General features: G+C 30.3%; 6 protein-coding genes across 12 annotated transcripts in view; 3 read left to right on the top strand and 3 right to left on the bottom strand.

Annotated features, from left to right (window-relative positions):
• The first annotated feature begins 1,143 nt into the window (after positions 1-1,143).
• On the top strand, positions 1,144-2,048 carry LOC146529466 (LYR motif-containing protein 2). The gene is made up of 2 exons (XM_085202181.1): positions 1,144-1,376; positions 1,696-2,048. Exons 1-2 carry the CDS (start codon positions 1,335-1,337, stop codon positions 1,915-1,917), a joined length of 264 nt encoding a protein of 87 aa, XP_085058307.1. The 5' UTR covers positions 1,144-1,334; the 3' UTR covers positions 1,918-2,048.
• Positions 2,049-2,235: 187 nt separating this feature from the next.
• On the bottom strand, positions 2,236-4,242 carry S2P (membrane-bound transcription factor site-2 protease). Its single transcript, XM_085202172.1, has 2 exons — positions 3,994-4,242; positions 2,236-3,915 (listed from the first exon to the last, which is right to left on the bottom strand). Exons 1-2 carry the CDS (start codon positions 4,066-4,068, stop codon positions 2,500-2,502), a joined length of 1,491 nt encoding a protein of 496 aa, XP_085058298.1. The 5' UTR covers positions 4,069-4,242; the 3' UTR covers positions 2,236-2,499.
• A 274-nt stretch (positions 4,243-4,516) lies between these two features.
• Positions 4,517-12,637, top strand: LOC146529463 (transmembrane protein 39A). The gene is made up of 8 exons (XM_085202171.1): positions 4,517-4,858; positions 5,011-5,277; positions 5,659-5,798; positions 6,885-6,983; positions 7,439-7,658; positions 8,231-8,387; positions 8,667-8,815; positions 9,205-12,637. Exons 1-8 carry the CDS (start codon positions 4,616-4,618, stop codon positions 9,448-9,450), a joined length of 1,521 nt encoding a protein of 506 aa, XP_085058297.1. The 5' UTR covers positions 4,517-4,615; the 3' UTR covers positions 9,451-12,637.
• CysRS-m (cysteine--tRNA ligase-like protein, mitochondrial) lies at positions 10,218-12,039 on the bottom strand. The gene has a single exon (XM_085202170.1). It carries the CDS (start codon positions 12,037-12,039, stop codon positions 10,510-10,512), a length of 1,530 nt encoding a protein of 509 aa, XP_085058296.1. The 3' UTR covers positions 10,218-10,509.
• Positions 12,499-13,970, top strand: LOC146529462 (cytochrome c oxidase assembly factor 5). The gene is made up of 3 exons (XM_085202183.1): positions 12,499-12,637; positions 12,780-12,875; positions 13,332-13,970. The coding sequence occupies exons 1-3, from the start codon at positions 12,530-12,532 to the stop codon at positions 13,371-13,373; spliced, it is 246 nt and encodes an 81-aa protein (XP_085058309.1). The 5' UTR covers positions 12,499-12,529; the 3' UTR covers positions 13,374-13,970.
• The window catches only part of LOC146529461 (uncharacterized), a 32,420-nt gene continuing 28,932 nt past the window's right edge, over positions 13,945-17,432 (bottom strand). For all 7 annotated transcript variants that reach the window (XM_085202179.1, XM_085202173.1, XM_085202178.1 and 4 more), the window contains exon 5: positions 13,945-17,388. In XM_085202179.1, coding sequence (XP_085058305.1) covers positions 17,116-17,388 — 273 coding nt within the window. In that variant the 3' untranslated portion in view covers positions 13,945-17,115. The remainder of the gene's footprint in view (positions 17,389-17,432) is intronic.

Genomic DNA, 17,432 nt, shown 5'->3' with positions numbered 1-17,432 from the left:
TTTTTAATATCGTTGTGTTACTGAGTCCAGAAAAGGTATGATAAAATTTTAATTGATCAAAAAATAATGATATACATTTTTTTATGCTTGTCACAAGTAGATCAATGTTTTAAAAAGCCCAAGATCCCTTGGCCTTTATATGTTTTCTAAAAAAAGTATTAGTATTAGTATTCTAGCCCCAAACATTGTCAAACAAATGACATACATATTGTACGTTGTTCAGCTTCACAATGTATCACGCAAATTAGGCAAGAGAACACGCACCGATAAATGTTCGAGACATTGCCTGTTGAGTGACGGAACTCAACGCCGTATTTGTGTTGTCATCGGAGCCCGGAAATGAACATAATTCTTTCCCCCGAGCGGTGATTGAACGCACATCATTCGTCATTACAATGATTACATAAAAGTGGCTTTTAATAAGGAAAACAGATTTTGCTTAAAATTTACCATAAATATTGTTACGTATATTAAATTATTATAACAACTAACTCTAATGTGTTTGACATTTATAGGTGTGACCTGCAAATAACAGGGTAGACAGGAAGAACCTAGTGTTAAGGTACTCCAATTCCGACACAACCAACCGTCATGTACACCTACAGTCAGACGCGCCACAGCGCCACAACGGCAGATTAAAGTTTTAACTTTGAATTGTGTTTTACTCTAAGCTATATCATGCTCTTCAAAGATCCCGTACGTTGGAAAAAATTGATACAAATGTACAGTGTAGGTATATCATATTCTCTTCATTCCTCTCGACACTGCTAAAGCCAAGAAAATAATACCATAGTTAGTTACATCGAAATTGTTACTTAACTAAATAATTTATTATGATTTACGGCAGGACTTCCGCAATGAACTATAAATTATACTTATTTCTTCTATTTCTTTTAGAACTCTAGACATACTCTTATTAAAAGTGCATTTTTGATGCAGTTGCATGAAAGGTGCGCGATAAAAGTCTAGTGCGAAATAGAAATCCACATCAGTAATTAAAATCACTAATTATTTATGTTATTTTACGAAATTTAACACGGTGACTGCTTAAATATTAAGCTAAAAACAGTAGAAACTTAATTGCAATTTTTTATAATTTATTGTATGTATGGTGGTAACACAACATAATTCCAAACAGCTGATTTGATTGTCAAAAGTCAAAATAAATGGCTGTCATAAATCACAGTACCTATAGCTGTTATCGTTATATAAAAACTATAAAATACAAAAGTATTGTTTGTAAGTAGTAATATGATATAAGTGTACTATATTTATTATTAAAATGATCTAATAGAACTTATACCGAATAATACTGAAGTAACCTCAAAAAGGAAATGGCCTCTAAATTACCCAAGGCAACTCTAAATTTAAAACAGGTAAATTTCCATTTTATTTATAAAAAAGTCTGTGGGTAATGTTAAAATATTTATATACAAAATTATCTTTTTCATTAATATTTTTTTTACCTTCATGCTGTATCTGCAGGATACAGAGTAGCAGGCAACCATTATTTAATAAAGATAATTCCGTTCCCCACTTTCCGTCGAATTCTGGAGGCATTGCTTGTTGTGTGGGAGAACTCAACGCCGGACTTTCCCTCATTACCAGAGCGAAGAAATGAAAATATTAATTATTTCATTTCCTTGAGTGGGAATCACAACAATAATGGAAAAAATATTATTGTCTATTTTTCAGTTCCTTTTACGTCAAGAAGTTTTGAAATTATACCGTGATATATTTAGAACAATAAGGAAAGTACCAGATGATAGAACTCGAATGGAATTAAAAGAATGGGCCCGAGCAGATTTCATAAACAATAAACGTTATACTGACGAAACAACTATTAAGGCTATGTTACACTATGGGAGGAAATCTTTGAAAGATTTGCAAAGATCTCTTGCATTAAGTGATAGCTAGTGACCTTAAAATAAATGTATATACATGTTTTTTCAAATCACTTGTAAATGTTTTTTATTAATATTTTGTACATATTATGTAAAATTTAAATGTAGATATAAATTATTAAAAAGTTGATTTGGTTGCTTTTTTTTGTGTTTTTCAACTTTACAGTATATGCCAGGTGGCAGAAAAAAAACCTAAACCCTAGACACTGAGTATTCCGCTTTCAGTCTTAATTAGATATACATAATTATAGTGTGTGGAGTTCACTCTATTTATTTACACCACAAATTTTTTTAAATTTTAATTCATATAAAAATAAACACAAAACGACTATATAAATCATGATTTATTATAAAAATGTCCTACACTTTTAAAACAACGTAGAGTAGTTTATATACAAAAACAAACTTTAATTTATAAATAATATAATGTTTTATAACATCATATAAATTGCTAATCACTGTAATACATATAAAAAGACAGCTCATTTCAAGGTATAATTACTTTGTGCTTCATAAAGCCCATGAAATAGATGATTTTGTATTTAAAACTAACATAAGTAACAAATTAATTTTATGATTAACTTGAATAAAAAATTTAATAACTATCAACAAAAATTGCTTTATAAAACAAATAAACTAAAATTGGTACAGTAATACCTGTACCCACTACTACAGTGAATACTGTAAAAAAAGTTATAAAGTCACCATTTTTGTTAAAATATTTTGCTAACCACTGTATCATATTTCGTGAAATATGATGACCGTCAGTACCATAGCAGGGTAAAACATTTAAAAACCCTATGCCCATGGAAAATATAAATATATATCTAAGCAGTTTCTCAAATTGTGATGGTGAGAAAAATGATATAACTGCACTTCTAGGGAAATATTGATCTACAAATACTGTTTTATGTATGTCATATGGCAAACCTAAATAGAGTACTGCATTATTATCCTTTCTTTCGATTATTATTAAATATGTTTGATTGTTAAGTGATGGCTTCAAACAGTGCATATTTCTAGGACAAGTGTGACCATTTTGTTCTGTACATTTGATTAACTTGTTTTTTACCATATCTCTAGGTTTCAAGCATGAGTATTGTCCAGGTAATGCTGAATCAATAACATTCTTAGGCTCAATGTATTCAAAGCAAAAGCTATATAAGTCATCTTTACGACAACACTCCACGACATCATTCTCTTTGACAGTCTCCATCATAATTTCATCATTTTGTGCAATATATTCTGCACTGGTACAAATACCAAATCTATCATGAGCCACATGTAGGCAATATGACCAATCATTACCATTTTTGACTGTGCAATCATTTATGGACATTATAACATCATTATCTTCGAGTCCTCTAGCATGTCTTAATGGTGAATCGTCAGTAAAACCTGTTACTCTCACTCCAATATCAGTTCTATAAGCCAGACTAAATAAAATTGGAGCCGAGAAAAATAGTAGTAATGCTAAAAATGCTAGAGCAACATTGTGCCAGACTCCAGCACAGTAAATTTTCAGTCTTTTTGATATGCCTAGGCTGTTTAAATGTTCGGTGTTAAGTTCTACAAAAGCTATAGGTATTATAGTAAATACATAAACTCCCACTGCGATTAATTGAACATCTTCTTGTGCTGCTGCAGCTGCATGTCCAAGCTCATGGAAAATAGAACTAAGTCCTATAGCAAGAAAGTAAAACCAAAAGTCTGATGCTGGAATATTTACACCTGGTAGCATAGCTTTTACTTCTGGCACACTATTTAGCTGAATAGATTCATGGAAATGTTCAAATATGAATGACAAGAGAGTCCATAAAGCAAATGGAAGAAATATTCCAATAGTAAATAGATATCCGAAGTTAAACCACTTGCGAAGAATTCGGGTGAAGTTCTTGCTCCATCTGTATATAAATCTATTGAATGCATTTGTTGTCCAGGAAAAATTAAAAATCCCAACTTTTAGTCCAGTTCCTTCTAAGAATGCGTAGTACGGATAGTGCATACAACTCTGTAAACAAAAAAAATTTGGTGTATTCATGTTTTTAACTGCATACTCGTGTGCAAAAATGCAAAACATTATACCTACCTTAAAAAATGCATCAAAAAACCAAATTACAACATAAAATGTTAAAACAAACGTGCAAAGTATGGCAAATGACATTTTGCTGATTATTATTTATAAATATATCATCTTATAATCACATTTCAATTAATATATTTAAGATTGGTACCGGCATTAAACTCACATTATCGATTTATTGTGAATAGAAGCAATACGACATTGCAAGTATACTTATATATTATGCTCCTTATTTCTATAATAATAAGACTTTTTAATCCACAACATAATATTGAAGTAACTTGACGTTTACTGTCATATTCCGAGTCCGACTAGATAACGTAACAACTAAAAATCATACAGCCTAAGTAATTAGTTAATTTGAGGTTTTCATCTACGTTTTTTCAATATGAAAGAGGAAATAGGTAATTACAAACATTTGATATGAAACAAAAAATATTTACATAATTACATTTTGATATGCCCTTACATTAAATATGTTAAACGAAACGTAGGTAGTCAATCAATGGCTATATTAACATTGCTGTTTTCGATATGTCAAATGTCAAATCACTTTTGACGGACGGACGCGTAACAGCGAGTGTGTAAATTCGAAATATTTATTTTGTTGCATTTTATCATGTAAGTGATGAGTTGTAACGAAAATGAAAGTGGCCCCTTTGTCGTATTCTTCTTACCGGCGGTTGTTGGCTGCCTGACCATACTCTTGGCCCGACGCTGGTCTAACTCTCAAGTTAGCAATACTTCATCCACTGCCTTTTCGAGGCGGAGGAAAATTATAAAAGACCCGCTTGTTAAACGTCCCTTACCCCCAATTGCTTGCAAAATGGTAGCTCCTGGATCAAAGAAATCATCTGGAGCGACCAAAAAGGTAGGATATTTCAGCCTGTCTGTAAATTCCATTTTAAAACACTAAAATATGTTAAAGTAAACATGTAAAATATATAAATTTACTGACAATTCTATTATATTTAATAAATAATTATTTGTTGTTTTTCATTTTGTATTTTCTATAATTTCTAGGGAGTACCCCCACCATTATTGGATGAAGATATAAACGGTAAGAGAACCAGACCACGGCTCTCTCCTACGAGCAATCCAGGTGACTCTAAACTATCTGATAGTCCAATGCCTCCAAAACACATTCCATTCCCATACATCCCTAGGGATGGAGAATTGTTATTTGAAATTATGTCATTTGTATTCCTACTTGTGGCTATGGGATCACAGTTCTTAAATTTGTACAGGACAATGTGGTGGCTACCACATTCTTATACAACACAGGCAATGGTAATTATATAAATTATTAATTTTAAAATTTAATAAGTTTTTTGTTTTTTTTACTCTGCTTCACAATGCTTTGAAATTGTGGAAAAAGTATATATACAGGTGGAAGCATCTGCATTCCTTTTACGGGAGCAGCATATAGGGAAATTATTCAAACCCATACCTAAAAAAATAATTAAGATAAGGCAACAGTTTAGACATAGGATTTTTTTTCCATACTGTATTAAGTGTGACACAATTACGAATATGGTACATATAAGGTTTCAACAAATTATGATTTCCTTGATTTTTCGAAATCCCCTAAAATTGCCTGTAAGATTTAATATAAAAAATGTTTATATTTCCTTATGTATGAATAATATTTCAAATTAATATTTTTTTCAGAACTTTCACCTGATTGACCCACACCTAGTGGCATTTATAGTGACAATGATCAGTAGAAGGCTACTTCTGTGTGTAGCTATGACTATACTTGGTTTTATATTGCCTCCTAAACTGATGCCTCATGCTGCTGTTGCAGCTAGGTATGTTATTTAAATGTTTATTACATTTTAACCTTACTGACAACAGGGGAGTTTTGTAAGTTGTTTGTTTATTTTTGGAAGTTTTTTGTATTGGTTTTCAATTATTGATTATTTGTGTTATTATTAATTATTTGATGGTTATAGGTTCAGTTTCTACTTGAGGCAATGAGTTATTTACCAGTTCCAATCAGACAAAGCTTGGCAAAGAGATCTGTTACTTCACATGTAGTGTCTTAAATTCAGACAGAAGGTGGAGAAAGGAGTGTCCTAACACTTAGTTCTCTCTGCCTATATTGCTTTATATGGGATAAAATAAGAAGCTAAAAATATTTATTTTTTATTTGGGTCCATTGTCACTCAGTGAGAGACCATCTGACTGTAAATGCAATTCAACGAACTGTGTCTTAAATTAGGTCAGGGAGCTAAAAAACATATATTTCCTTTTATATTCTATACATTCTGTATTATCTTTGTAATAAATTACTTCTTAATGGACTTATGTTGACAAAATGTAATTTATAACAAAAAAATAATGATGTTTGTTATTTAAATATAGTTTATCAGCTACTTTATCTAATTTCCTTCTATGAATTATTATCAGTTTCTAATATTGAATGAGTATTGTTGCTTTAAATGTGTAGAATAAAAATCAGCTTCAGGCTGTATATAGCAGGGTAAGTAGAGGGAACCTACTGTTAAGACACTCTGTTCCCCATTTCCCGTCAAGTTCTGGAGGCCTTGCATATTGAGTCGCGGAACTCAATACTGCGCTTTTCCTCGACACCAGTATAATGTTAAATATTTTACTCTCCGAGTAGGTATCCAGGCCACAACAGTCGCTATATTTTCATTTCTTTTCCGCCACTCAACATGCAATGTTTCGTTAATACGGCGGTGTACGGAGAACAGGGTGTCCCAACACTACGTTCCTTACTTGCTATATGCAGGATATAGTGTAAATAGAAAAAGAACCTAGTTTGACAATATTTCCTTATACTAGATTTTACATAAATTTTTTCCTTGATTAAGTTATTATAAAATATTTTTAAATTACATTTTTTTTTTCATATATTTATATTTTTTCAGGATGTTTGTTTTAGGTATAGTCCTGGGTGCCATGTCGTGGTGCACCTATTTCTTGATACTGAAGTATCCATTTGTGAAAATATTTTATTTATGCTATCCGTAAGTATAATAATCTTTGCTTATAATGTTTTTATACTGCAAGGAAATATTGAAATTAATTTAAAATAATCGAGTCGTTGCTAATAATATTATCAAGTTAAATATATTAAATATTTTTAACAATTTTAAAAAATGTTATTATAACCATACTTAAGAAAAAACTTTAGAAGGATTTTAAGAGACACAGGCTCATATCCAGCTACATGTTTTTTCCATTATGGAATAACACTTTATAAAATGTAAAAAATGTATTTAAATAATTGTTATGTCTCATAAGAAAAAAATAGTTCTGTCGTTCAACATGCAATATCACATCGCTAATGGCTCAAAATAGGTGGAAAATTGAGAATGGAGTGTCTTGACACTAAGTTCTCTCTGCCTTCCGTGCTATATGCAGGATACAGTGTTAATCTATAAAAAAAACAACATTATAAAAATATTTCTTTTAATTTCAGGGCAGTAATATATTTTATACTATTTGGAACAGATTCCGTTCCATTTCTTTTCCTCCATTGCACATCACCATTAATGCACAGTTGTTCGCACGACCCGGAACAAATAAGAACGGAAGTGGAATATTTGAGGCAGGATTTTAATCAGAGAGTGAAGAAAATATTGTGTAATTCTATATTCGGAGCATATTATAGTAGTTTTGTGCCATGTTGTTTTGCTCAGGTGGGTTTAGTATTTTAATAATGTCTGATACCTCTTAATATTCATTCAAATTAATTTGAGACCGAGTTTTTAATATTAGTTTTATTATTAATTCACTTTGGCTTAGTTTCAAATTAAAAGTATTTGTTTATTACGTCATATTGTAAACAGTAAATATTATAGTATGCCATCATGGCATAGTGGGATAGCATTTGACTGTAAAAGTAATGATTATGCATTCAATATCTCAGAGATTTGAACATTCATTTTCACTGGCAAGACAAAAGATTACATTGAGTTTCACCATTCAACATTTATTGAATGGTAAATGAAAAATGCAGTGGACACTAGTACCATTTTACCAGCTTGGTATTTTAGCTTAACTTAATTAGATTTTCTGTTCTTCTATTGCCACTCAAATTTGTGGCACTGTATAGGGGATGTAACAAGTAATAAATTTCCAAAAGTGGCAATCAAATTCACGACTATAGTGTTTACGGTCAGCTGTACAACTGCACCACAAAGACTTCGGACGGGGAACTTTCTATTATTACTAAGATTTCTATTATTAGAGTTTATATTAATTGTTCCAGTCCTACCTTCACTACGATACAGCGGCCGCGGCGCAGCAGGTGGGGCTGGTGTGGGGTGCGTTGTGCGGCCGCTACGCCGCGCACCTGCTGCCCGCGTCGCTGGCGGACGTGCCGCACCGCGCCGCTAGGCACCTCGGGAGATGGGCGCGAGTGACCCGTTAGTGATAAATACAGTTATAGTTAGTGCATGTGTTGTGATGAAAGGATTGTGAAATGTTAGTGATGTAGTGTGTGTGCCTGTGTGTGCGTGCGCGCGTGTATGTGTGTGTGCAAGGAGCTATACAGGAATGGCTGGATGGAATAAGAGACGAGTTAGAATAAGAGAGAAGTTGTTTTACTTGTTTAAACATTATTTTTATTATAACCCTTTTTTTAATTATTCATGATGTTTAAATAAAAACGTAGTCAGTAAATCATAAATCCTTTTCGTCTGCAGCTCCAGTAACAGTACCAGACGTACAACCATGGTGTCCCACACGGTGGTGGACGTATGGGTCGCTGGCACGATTTTCAGATACACTGTTCATAGCTGATACTCCTATAGTGGCAGCTATACCGGATGATGTGCATCACATACGTTTTTATGTAAGTTTACGATTTTAACATTCAATATAGACCATAATAGTAAGCAAATCTTTGTTTTATAATATAAACTAAATATATTGTTTGTATGTAATAAATGAGTAGACATAACAATGAAAAGAGCATACATTTATATATAGAGAGAATTTTATGTCAACATGTCTTTTCTCTGCTTTCAGCTTAAATCTCATACATTGCATTTACAGTCAAATGTTGATTAGATTTACAGCCAATGCGCCTCAACAGCCTTAGCATATATATATCAATTGTGCAAAAACCGCATCAGTTTCGTATTATAAAAAATATAACTTTTTTATCTGTAGTTAGTTTTATATAACTTTTTAATTCAGATATTAATCGTAAATATTAATGTATTTCTATTGTATTTACAGTCGGTGTTCAGCAATCCCTCGAAATTCCTCTGCATTTTGCTGTGTTTACAACTGTCGCTGGTCGCGATGCAGCTCTGCCTTCTATTTAGTTCGTTCGCATGGCACAATTTCATTGCCATTGTTATATTACTATTTATTAACTATTATACTGTATTCAAAATGGTTAGAGATTATCTCGTCGCGTGGAAAGTGTATAAAGCAGAAGATATGATACAAGACAAAAATATTTCGTATACAGTTCGCTAAATGACAGTTTTTTTTATGTCACATGGCATGTGTTTCACTCAGTGATGTTCGGATATAATTGTTTTAATATGAAAGATACTCAGTTTAATAAAAAAATATAAGCTCATTTATAGATTTCTTTCTTATTTGAAAATGATTGTCCTTAAGTAAGGAAAATAATAAATACACTCCTTTAATTATTTTCTTTTACTTGAAAGTATGGATAATCGATACATATTTTTTTGTATTAACATTTAGTAATCAATATTATAACAAATATATCTGGATTATTAAGAAGTAATTATAATATTCTAGAGTAATTATGGATCTAGTCAGATCTAAGTCTACAGTTTATTTAAAAACAAAAATATTTCCATTTAGTGAGACTCTTGCCTAACAATGATCTGGTTATTCTAATTTGTATTGTACTTAATTTAAAAAAATGTAAAAAGAAATACTATTTTGAATTTCTTACAATACTTTTTCTTGTGCCCTTATTATATTTTTTTATATTCCAAAATATGAAAAAAAAGTAAAATGAAGACTGAAGTATTGTTTTTTCTTAAAAATCTAGTTTCAAAATGTTTTTGTTTAAACATGTAACAAAATGTTCTCCAATAAAAAAAGAACTATATATTTAAATCCATAGGTAGCTATGTCGTTTTATTTACCCTCGTTATTATTTTATTGAATACAAACACCACCCTAAGGATTTTATATAAAGAAACAGTACATACTGTGCTAGAGTAGTATCAGGTTTTATTTTTAAAGACAATCAAACTAACATCTTGTTGTGAAAAATATTTATTATCTTCACCTAACATGTCTATATGGTATACAAATATAATTTGAGATTATATTTGAAAAAAATATAACATTTAATGCAGATTTTGAATGGTAATAAATAAATAATAATATACTTTTATATATTATATATAAATAAAAGTTTATTTTAAAATTCTTTTTTTTATTACCATTCAATATATACACTCAATATGTAAAATTATTAATACATAGGTAACTGCCTTTTTATAGATCTTATACTTAATACTTTGGCTGAATTAATCATATAACTTCTTATTACTTTATATAAACCCATGATGACTTTTCTTTATTGTCATTTATTTGAATTTTCATGGATTTCATTTTATCTCTAACTACATCACAAGCACTTAATACTTCATTGTCTTTCCTCTTTACAGCATTTGAACGGACTGTGTGTCTGAATTCAACGAGGATATCTAAAAATGAGTTTGAAACATAACTTTGGGTAGATTCAGTTAATTTTAAGCCAAATTTTGAAAGAACTTGCACTAAGTATTCAGCTATCAATATTACTGGTACTGGATAAAAGTCAGATGTATCGGCCTTTATTAATTTATTACTTATCCTAATTAAATTTAGTAGGCTATTTATACAAGATGCAGTGTCAAAGTCATTCCTTAAGGCTTCTAAATTACTGTCTTCAACTTTTTGCAGTTCAATTAGTAATTTATTGTTATAATCGCCTGCGCTAGAATGACTGTTGTTAACATAAATTTCAACTTCTTTTAAGAAAAATTTAAATTTGTTTAGGACTTCCTGTGCATTAGCCATCACTTTGTCATTGTATTCCATTGAATACCTATAATTGGACATAAGACATGCCATTCTAAATACATCTGCATTATATTTTTGTAATACATCAGGTATTAAAATTGTATTTTGAAGTGATTTTGACATTTTTGTATCTTTTAGCTTTAGATGGCCAACATGAATCCAGTAATTAGCCCACTGTCTTGTGTTGTGAAATGCACATGATTGGGCTTCTTCATTCTCATGATGAGGAAATTGTAAATCAATCCCACCTGCATGGAAATCTAATTGTGAACCAAATATTTTGCTAACCATTGCTGAACATTCTATATGCCAGCCTGGTCGGCCTTCACCCCATGGAGTTACCCAAGAAGGCTCATTAGGTTTATAACCCTTCCATAGAGCGAAATCCATTTTATTTCTTTTTGCCTCATCACTGGGTTCCCCATCATTTTGCATGTTTTGTAATTTTCCATAAGTAGGAAACTTTGTGGTATCAAAATATACAGAACCATCTTTGGCCACATAAGCCATGTTAGAATCTATAAGACCTTTTACAAAATTACTAATTGTGTCAATATGGTCCGATACACGGGTAACTATCATAGGCTTTTCAATATTCAAACTAGACATATCAACCCAAAATTCATGTTCATACTTCTTAGCTACACTTCTAAAGTCACTTTTGGTATCTCTAGCTCTTTTTATAATTTTATCGTCAATATCAGTTATTCCCATAGCTGTTACTAATTTTATATTAAAGAATGATTTCAATATTCTCTGTATGATATCTAATTTAACGTAACAACAAGCATGTCCTATATGCGCGGAGTCGTATACTGTAGGGCCGCATGAGTACCACGTAGCAACCGTAGGGTCATTTAGTATAATCGGCACTCGTTCTTGAGCGACACAATTATAAACATACATTCCAATTGGATTCCCATTCGGCATCAACCATTTTGTGTCTTTAAAAGGTTTTAGATTACAAATATGAGAGAGCTTTCTATTAAAAATTGGTAGATATTTAGTCATTATTGTTATCACTCGTAGCACAAATATGACCAGTGACCAGGGCCTACTTAACTCTTAAAAATAATCACGTGACAGTAAAAATAAAAACAAGAAGTTATCATATCAGCTGATACTTGAAACTTGAAAGTGTTAGAGGGAAACTTCAAAGTGACATTTACTTCAACACTTTTCAACTAGGTATGTGAAAATAATTCAGAAACTTAGAAACTGTCCGGGAATCACGGGTTCGAGTCACAGGTTCGAGTTACATTAAAATATAAATGTTAAATTAAAATATAAATGTTAATTTCTAAACGAGTTTTAAGCAAAACCAAAAAGTAATCGTCCCATTAAAACATTAAAATATCGTCCTGAGATGAATGAATCTATGGCGTGCTACCTAAGTACCTAGTAAGTGTAACCAAATGTCAATGTCAAGATTTGAAAATTACATTTATTCGTATTGTATAAATAATATATATTTTTAAATATAAAAGTGAATAAGTAAAACATGGTCACTTTTGGTCCTGACGAAGTAGGCTTAGCTGATCATTCACCATGCGCAGGAATAAGAGCCGATCTAAAAATGTGTTTATTAAGTAGCGATTGTTGTAAAAAGGTTAGTATTTTATCTTCGGAATTTTATCTCGTGAAATTGTATTATAATTTGGAACAATATTTGCTTATATTTATATAATTTGTATAATTTAATTTATTTTAATGTTGCTAAGTAACTAATGGTATTCATTTATTAATTACAGAATAAAAAAACACCTCGAGAGTGTTTAAGAGACTCCACTGTTCCTTCTGAATGTTTGCAACTCAGACAAAGTTTCTTCGAATGTAAGAGATCATTGGTGAGTTAAAATTATAATTAGAAATATCATTTTTTGTTTGATATAATATGATGTAATAATGTTGCATTGCATATGTATGTACTATGTACATACATATGCAATGCAACATTATTATTAAATAGTAGATAGTGTGAATATAACATTGTCAATATAAAGACCATGGTATTGATGATACTAAAATTAAATTAGTTATAAATAGTTTTAATATCATATAAATTTTAAAATGGTCAAATGTTATGAACAAAATTATACACATGAAGCTTGTTATATTGGATATGCATCTAATAATAAATTCTGCACTAATTTAAAATACTGCGTGTCAAGCCACTTAGGCTTAACTCAACGCAGTACATCCTCTTACTAGAGCAGGGAAATAATAATTATTTAGTTTTCATCATGCTGTCCCTATGCACTACAGGTTTGTTGGATATTGAAAACTTTGTTCTTCTTTTACAGCTCGATAATAGAAGGAGGTTTCGAGGGCACAAAGGATATTAATTTGAAAATAGTGATATAGTTAGTTGTTATTTTATTTTAATAAATTATTATATTATCAAAAGTTCTATTTACATTTTTTTTAGCTTCATGCTATATTCAGTACACAACAGGGTAGGCAGAGGGAACTTGTTAAGACACTCCATTTCATCTATCCCCATTTTCCACCAAATTCTAAAGGCATTGCATGTTAAGTGATGGAGCTTAACACCATGTTTCCCTCGATACCACAACAATGAAATTAAAATATTAAATATTTCATTGCCTCAAGTGTTGATTGAACCCATAACCTGTCAGGTTTACATATATATACATACACATATGTGCATACATACATATATGCTTCTGCTCCTTTGCCAGGACTGACACAGATTTTATAAATCATGGCATATCAAATTGTTTTATTTTAAAAAAAATATATCAATATAAATGTACGGTACTTGGACCTGCATCTCTTGGAAACCAACCAAGAACTCAAATATAATTTTATGCTTAGTATGTAAATAACATTTTTTTTTATTCAGAGATTGATTCCTAAAAATTGTGGAAAGATGGAGTGAATAAAAATAAAATATTAATTAAATTATTTTATTATAAAAATAGTTCAAATTTACATTTCTAAATGTAAGAGCCTCGCCCACAATGAAAACTAGCTTTTGAAGCTAAATATGATATTCTAAACCAACATTCTTAACTTATAACCTAAATTGGTACAACCCCGGCACTAGGGTGTATATTTATTGCTAAATTAATAGAAACAGTACTTTTTTATATACAAAGTGATAATTTGACATTGTAACTGTAAAAATAATAGAAAAAAAATACGCATTTTCTATAGATATTCCAAAATTGTTGCCATAAGAAAAGAAGACTTTTTTTCTTTATAAAATAATTTGTTTCTAACAGGAATTTAATTTCAATTTAACACTTTGTATATTTTCCTGAATAAAACAATTATTAAGCACCCTTCATATATGGTTCTAAAATGAGCACATTGTTGGCAATTGTGTCACATCACAGAAGGATAACTTACTGTATAGTCGACGAGTTAGGGCCGCCCTGAAGTTAGGTTAACTTTTTAGTTCACCCGTGTAGAAAATAATCAAAAATAAGAAAAAAATCTAAAAATTAATCTACAGCTAATTTCAGGGCGACCACGACTCGTCGACCGTACTGTAGACATTTTAGTAATTTTACCTGGTTGTTAAAACTATAATCAAGTTATAAGCAACTATTGAAATTCGAATAATAAAGTAACATTTGCATTTGAGTAGTCGTAAGTAATATGGCAAAATTCTTAACATTTTTTTTTACTTAAATGTGACATAGATCTAAAAAGTATATGAGAAGTGATAAACATGGCAGTGTGTTGACATGTATTACTTATATAAAGCTTAGGCTAAAATCAAGCTACACATAATTTATATAAATATAAATATTAGTAACTTGCTATAAAATAATGAAAACTAAAGACCAATAGTAACATAAATGACTTACATAATTAAATATTAAAAAATATACATATACTTAGTAAAGAATTTGGTGAATTAAGTTAAATTAATATTCATAAAATAATATAATATAATAACACTTTTATTTATATTGAAATTGACTTGTATTAAAAACAGAGCTTGCAAAAAGCGAAAGCTTATTCTTATAAGTGTAAGAAATGCCGCCTCTGTAATTTAATGCCGTTTAATTTTTTATTTTAAGAAAATTACAAAACAACCAATAGAATTTTATTAAAATTTAATAATACAAGTTAATCTAGCTTGGTTCTAGGTACTCGTAGGAAATTCTTTAATTTAAGCTAAAATAGTTTGCTCTACATATTATTTTAAAAAGTGAAGAAATACTGCGTTGTGAATTAGAATTTATAGTTGAGGTTTTACACTATCTAAATCTACTTAAGAAGGCATTCTGTTGGCAAAGGGAGAGTCGGGAAAGATCTTAATTTTATTAACTTATCGTTATCGACCCTTTTTCGTAATACTGTTTACTTAAAATATTTTTCGCTGTCATTCTTAGGTGTTAAAAGTGAGCTCGCCAGATATCTAGCAAGCTTTCTAACTAATTTTTAAATTGACTAGTTTAGCACCATAGCAAAATAATCGCGTTGGAACAATTGAATTATTAGTGCCTTCTAAATCTATTTTAATATAATTCGGGTGTGTTCGCGAAGCTGTTAATGTCAAAAGTTTTTTTAATTATTGTCATAACATTACAAATATAAAAAGGCGGGAAAATTCAACGATGACGCATAGAATTTCGAAATTAAGTGTAGGAAGAATAAAAAATACACATCTCTTAGAACATGATTAATTAAATAATATAATTATTCTATGTAACGCTAACACACCCTTTATTTAACGCCTTAAATATATATATTAAAGATATTTCTGACTGTGCAGTGCAAGATTTTCGTTTTTAATATTTTTTACATAAATTTTGGGCCTCTGAAAACCATGCTGTACTGCGATTAACTTTATCAAACTACTAATTTGAACTTTATATCTCACTATTCGCTTTAACACTCGACTGCCATCCGCAGATATACATATAGTCCATAACACTACCTACGTAAATATGATCATTTGCATTATTATTATTATATGAATGTTGAACAGTTAAATAAAAATTGCATTATTTTATAGTATTTGAGTTTTGTTTAATTAGTGTTAAAAAAATCTATTTACAAATTAATTATTTTTTTGGCCTTGAATGTACTTTAGCAGTCAAAACTTATTTATTTGTTATTTAAATAGATGAATTAGCTTTAAAATTTTCAAAAAAAGATATTTTATAGCTTTTTAGTGTGTAATTTCTCTGCCTGTTCAATGATATGTTACAGGATATGTCAAAACCGAGAAAATGTCGTATTTTTCATAATCAGGTGGTGGCAGTTTTTTTTTTTAAATTTAATATTTTTATAATGTACATGCTGATGTTTAACAATATTTTCTTCATTCAAATTATTTATATGTTAATTTGTATAATAATAACTTTCTTTAAGAATAACACTACAGTGCTGCGCAAAAATAAATTATGGCAAAATCTTTAAAAATTTAATAATTCGATGAGTTTTTTTATATAAGTATATTCTAGAAATATCTAAACTAGTATTGAATCTAATTTCAACAATCCTCAAAGAAACTTCTCAAAGCTCTTAAAATGATGCTCCCATAAAACCTTTTGCAAATATCAAGGTTGCCATACTTGGAATCTTTAATTAGTAATTTTATATTTATTTTAGAAATTAATGAATTTATTTATTATTTACAATATTTATTATTTTTATTTTTACATTCGTGACCCGAATGTAACGTATACAATAAATGTATATCACCACATTGCTGGATATGTTTTAAAAAAAATCTGAAATTTTAGTATCCTCGAGTAATGTAGGTATGAATTGTTATTTTACCAAACTAATATTTTCTTGTTTCATTTTAGTTTTTGCTAGTTGGCACAAACACATTCTCTTTGTCTTTGAATTAAAATGACCTAATTATTTATGAGATAAATATTGTGAAAAAGCCTCTCAAAAGTCTGAACGTAAATTTTTGTGTCTTTTGACTTAATTTTATTTGTTTGTCTTTGAAACTGTCTTTAAATCTGTCGATTGAGTGATACACTCCTCGATGTTTAAATTGTCACTTCTTACACCGACAAATACAGTCAAGAATAAAATATAAAAGTTTGACAGATTAGATCTTAAAATCCAAATAAAGCAACCCTAGACTTACTAGAAAGTCTGTATCGGTCTGTACAGGCCGGTATAACCACACAACCTGGCTCTCAACGCCGTCACCAACATGGCCGCGCCAGACAAATCGTCTAACAAATTTGCACATTCACACACCAAAAGATACATTTTATCGCCATGAGCTGCTACGGACTTGTGTAACGCGATTTTCCTCATTCCCACCGAGTGTGGTAGATGTCGGTAGAGCATTCGTGCTCCTGTCCAGTATAACCAATTCCTTTCGAAACGTTCGCCGTCGTCTCCTTCGAATACCTGAAATTTTTGCGTTGTTTTTAAATATATTTTATATAAAAGAC

This window comes from Heliconius melpomene, chromosome 18 (assembly GCF_056956725.1).
Source record: "Heliconius melpomene rosina isolate 202511_hmr_F chromosome 18, ASM5695672v1, whole genome shotgun sequence".
In the NCBI taxonomy this organism is placed as follows: Eukaryota; Metazoa; Arthropoda; class Insecta; order Lepidoptera; family Nymphalidae; genus Heliconius; species Heliconius melpomene.
The sequence above is the reverse complement of the archived record's forward strand: the minus strand, read 5'-3'. Positions and strand labels throughout refer to the sequence as shown.

What these genes read in the sequence shown, in the direction of transcription:
- S2P (XM_085202172.1), bottom strand. Translation starts at nt 4,068, where the DNA reads ATGTCATTTGCCATACTTTGCACGTTTGTTTTAACATTTTATGTTGTA. An exon ending in TTTTTGATGCATTTTTTAAG is followed by an intron (nt 3,916 to 3,993) that starts GTAGGTATAATG and finishes TTTTGTTTACAG; the next exon opens with AGTTGTATGCACTATCCGTA.
- CysRS-m (XM_085202170.1), bottom strand. Translation starts at nt 12,039, where the DNA reads ATGACTAAATATCTACCAATTTTTAATAGAAAGCTCTCTCATATTTGT.
- LOC146529466 (XM_085202181.1), top strand. Translation starts at nt 1,335, where the DNA reads ATGGCCTCTAAATTACCCAAGGCAACTCTAAATTTAAAACAG. An exon ending in CAACTCTAAATTTAAAACAG is followed by an intron (nt 1,377 to 1,695) that starts GTAAATTTCCAT and finishes TCTATTTTTCAG; the next exon opens with TTCCTTTTACGTCAAGAAGT.
- LOC146529463 (XM_085202171.1), top strand. Translation starts at nt 4,616, where the DNA reads ATGAGTTGTAACGAAAATGAAAGTGGCCCCTTTGTCGTATTCTTCTTA. An exon ending in CATCTGGAGCGACCAAAAAG is followed by an intron (nt 4,859 to 5,010) that starts GTAGGATATTTC and finishes TATAATTTCTAG; the next exon opens with GGAGTACCCCCACCATTATT. An exon ending in TGCATCACATACGTTTTTAT is followed by an intron (nt 8,816 to 9,204) that starts GTAAGTTTACGA and finishes TTGTATTTACAG; the next exon opens with TCGGTGTTCAGCAATCCCTC.
- LOC146529462 (XM_085202183.1), top strand. Translation starts at nt 12,530, where the DNA reads ATGGTCACTTTTGGTCCTGACGAAGTAGGCTTAGCTGATCATTCACCA. An exon ending in GTAGCGATTGTTGTAAAAAG is followed by an intron (nt 12,638 to 12,779) that starts GTTAGTATTTTA and finishes TATTAATTACAG; the next exon opens with AATAAAAAAACACCTCGAGA. An exon ending in TCGAATGTAAGAGATCATTG is followed by an intron (nt 12,876 to 13,331) that starts GTGAGTTAAAAT and finishes CTTCTTTTACAG; the next exon opens with CTCGATAATAGAAGGAGGTT.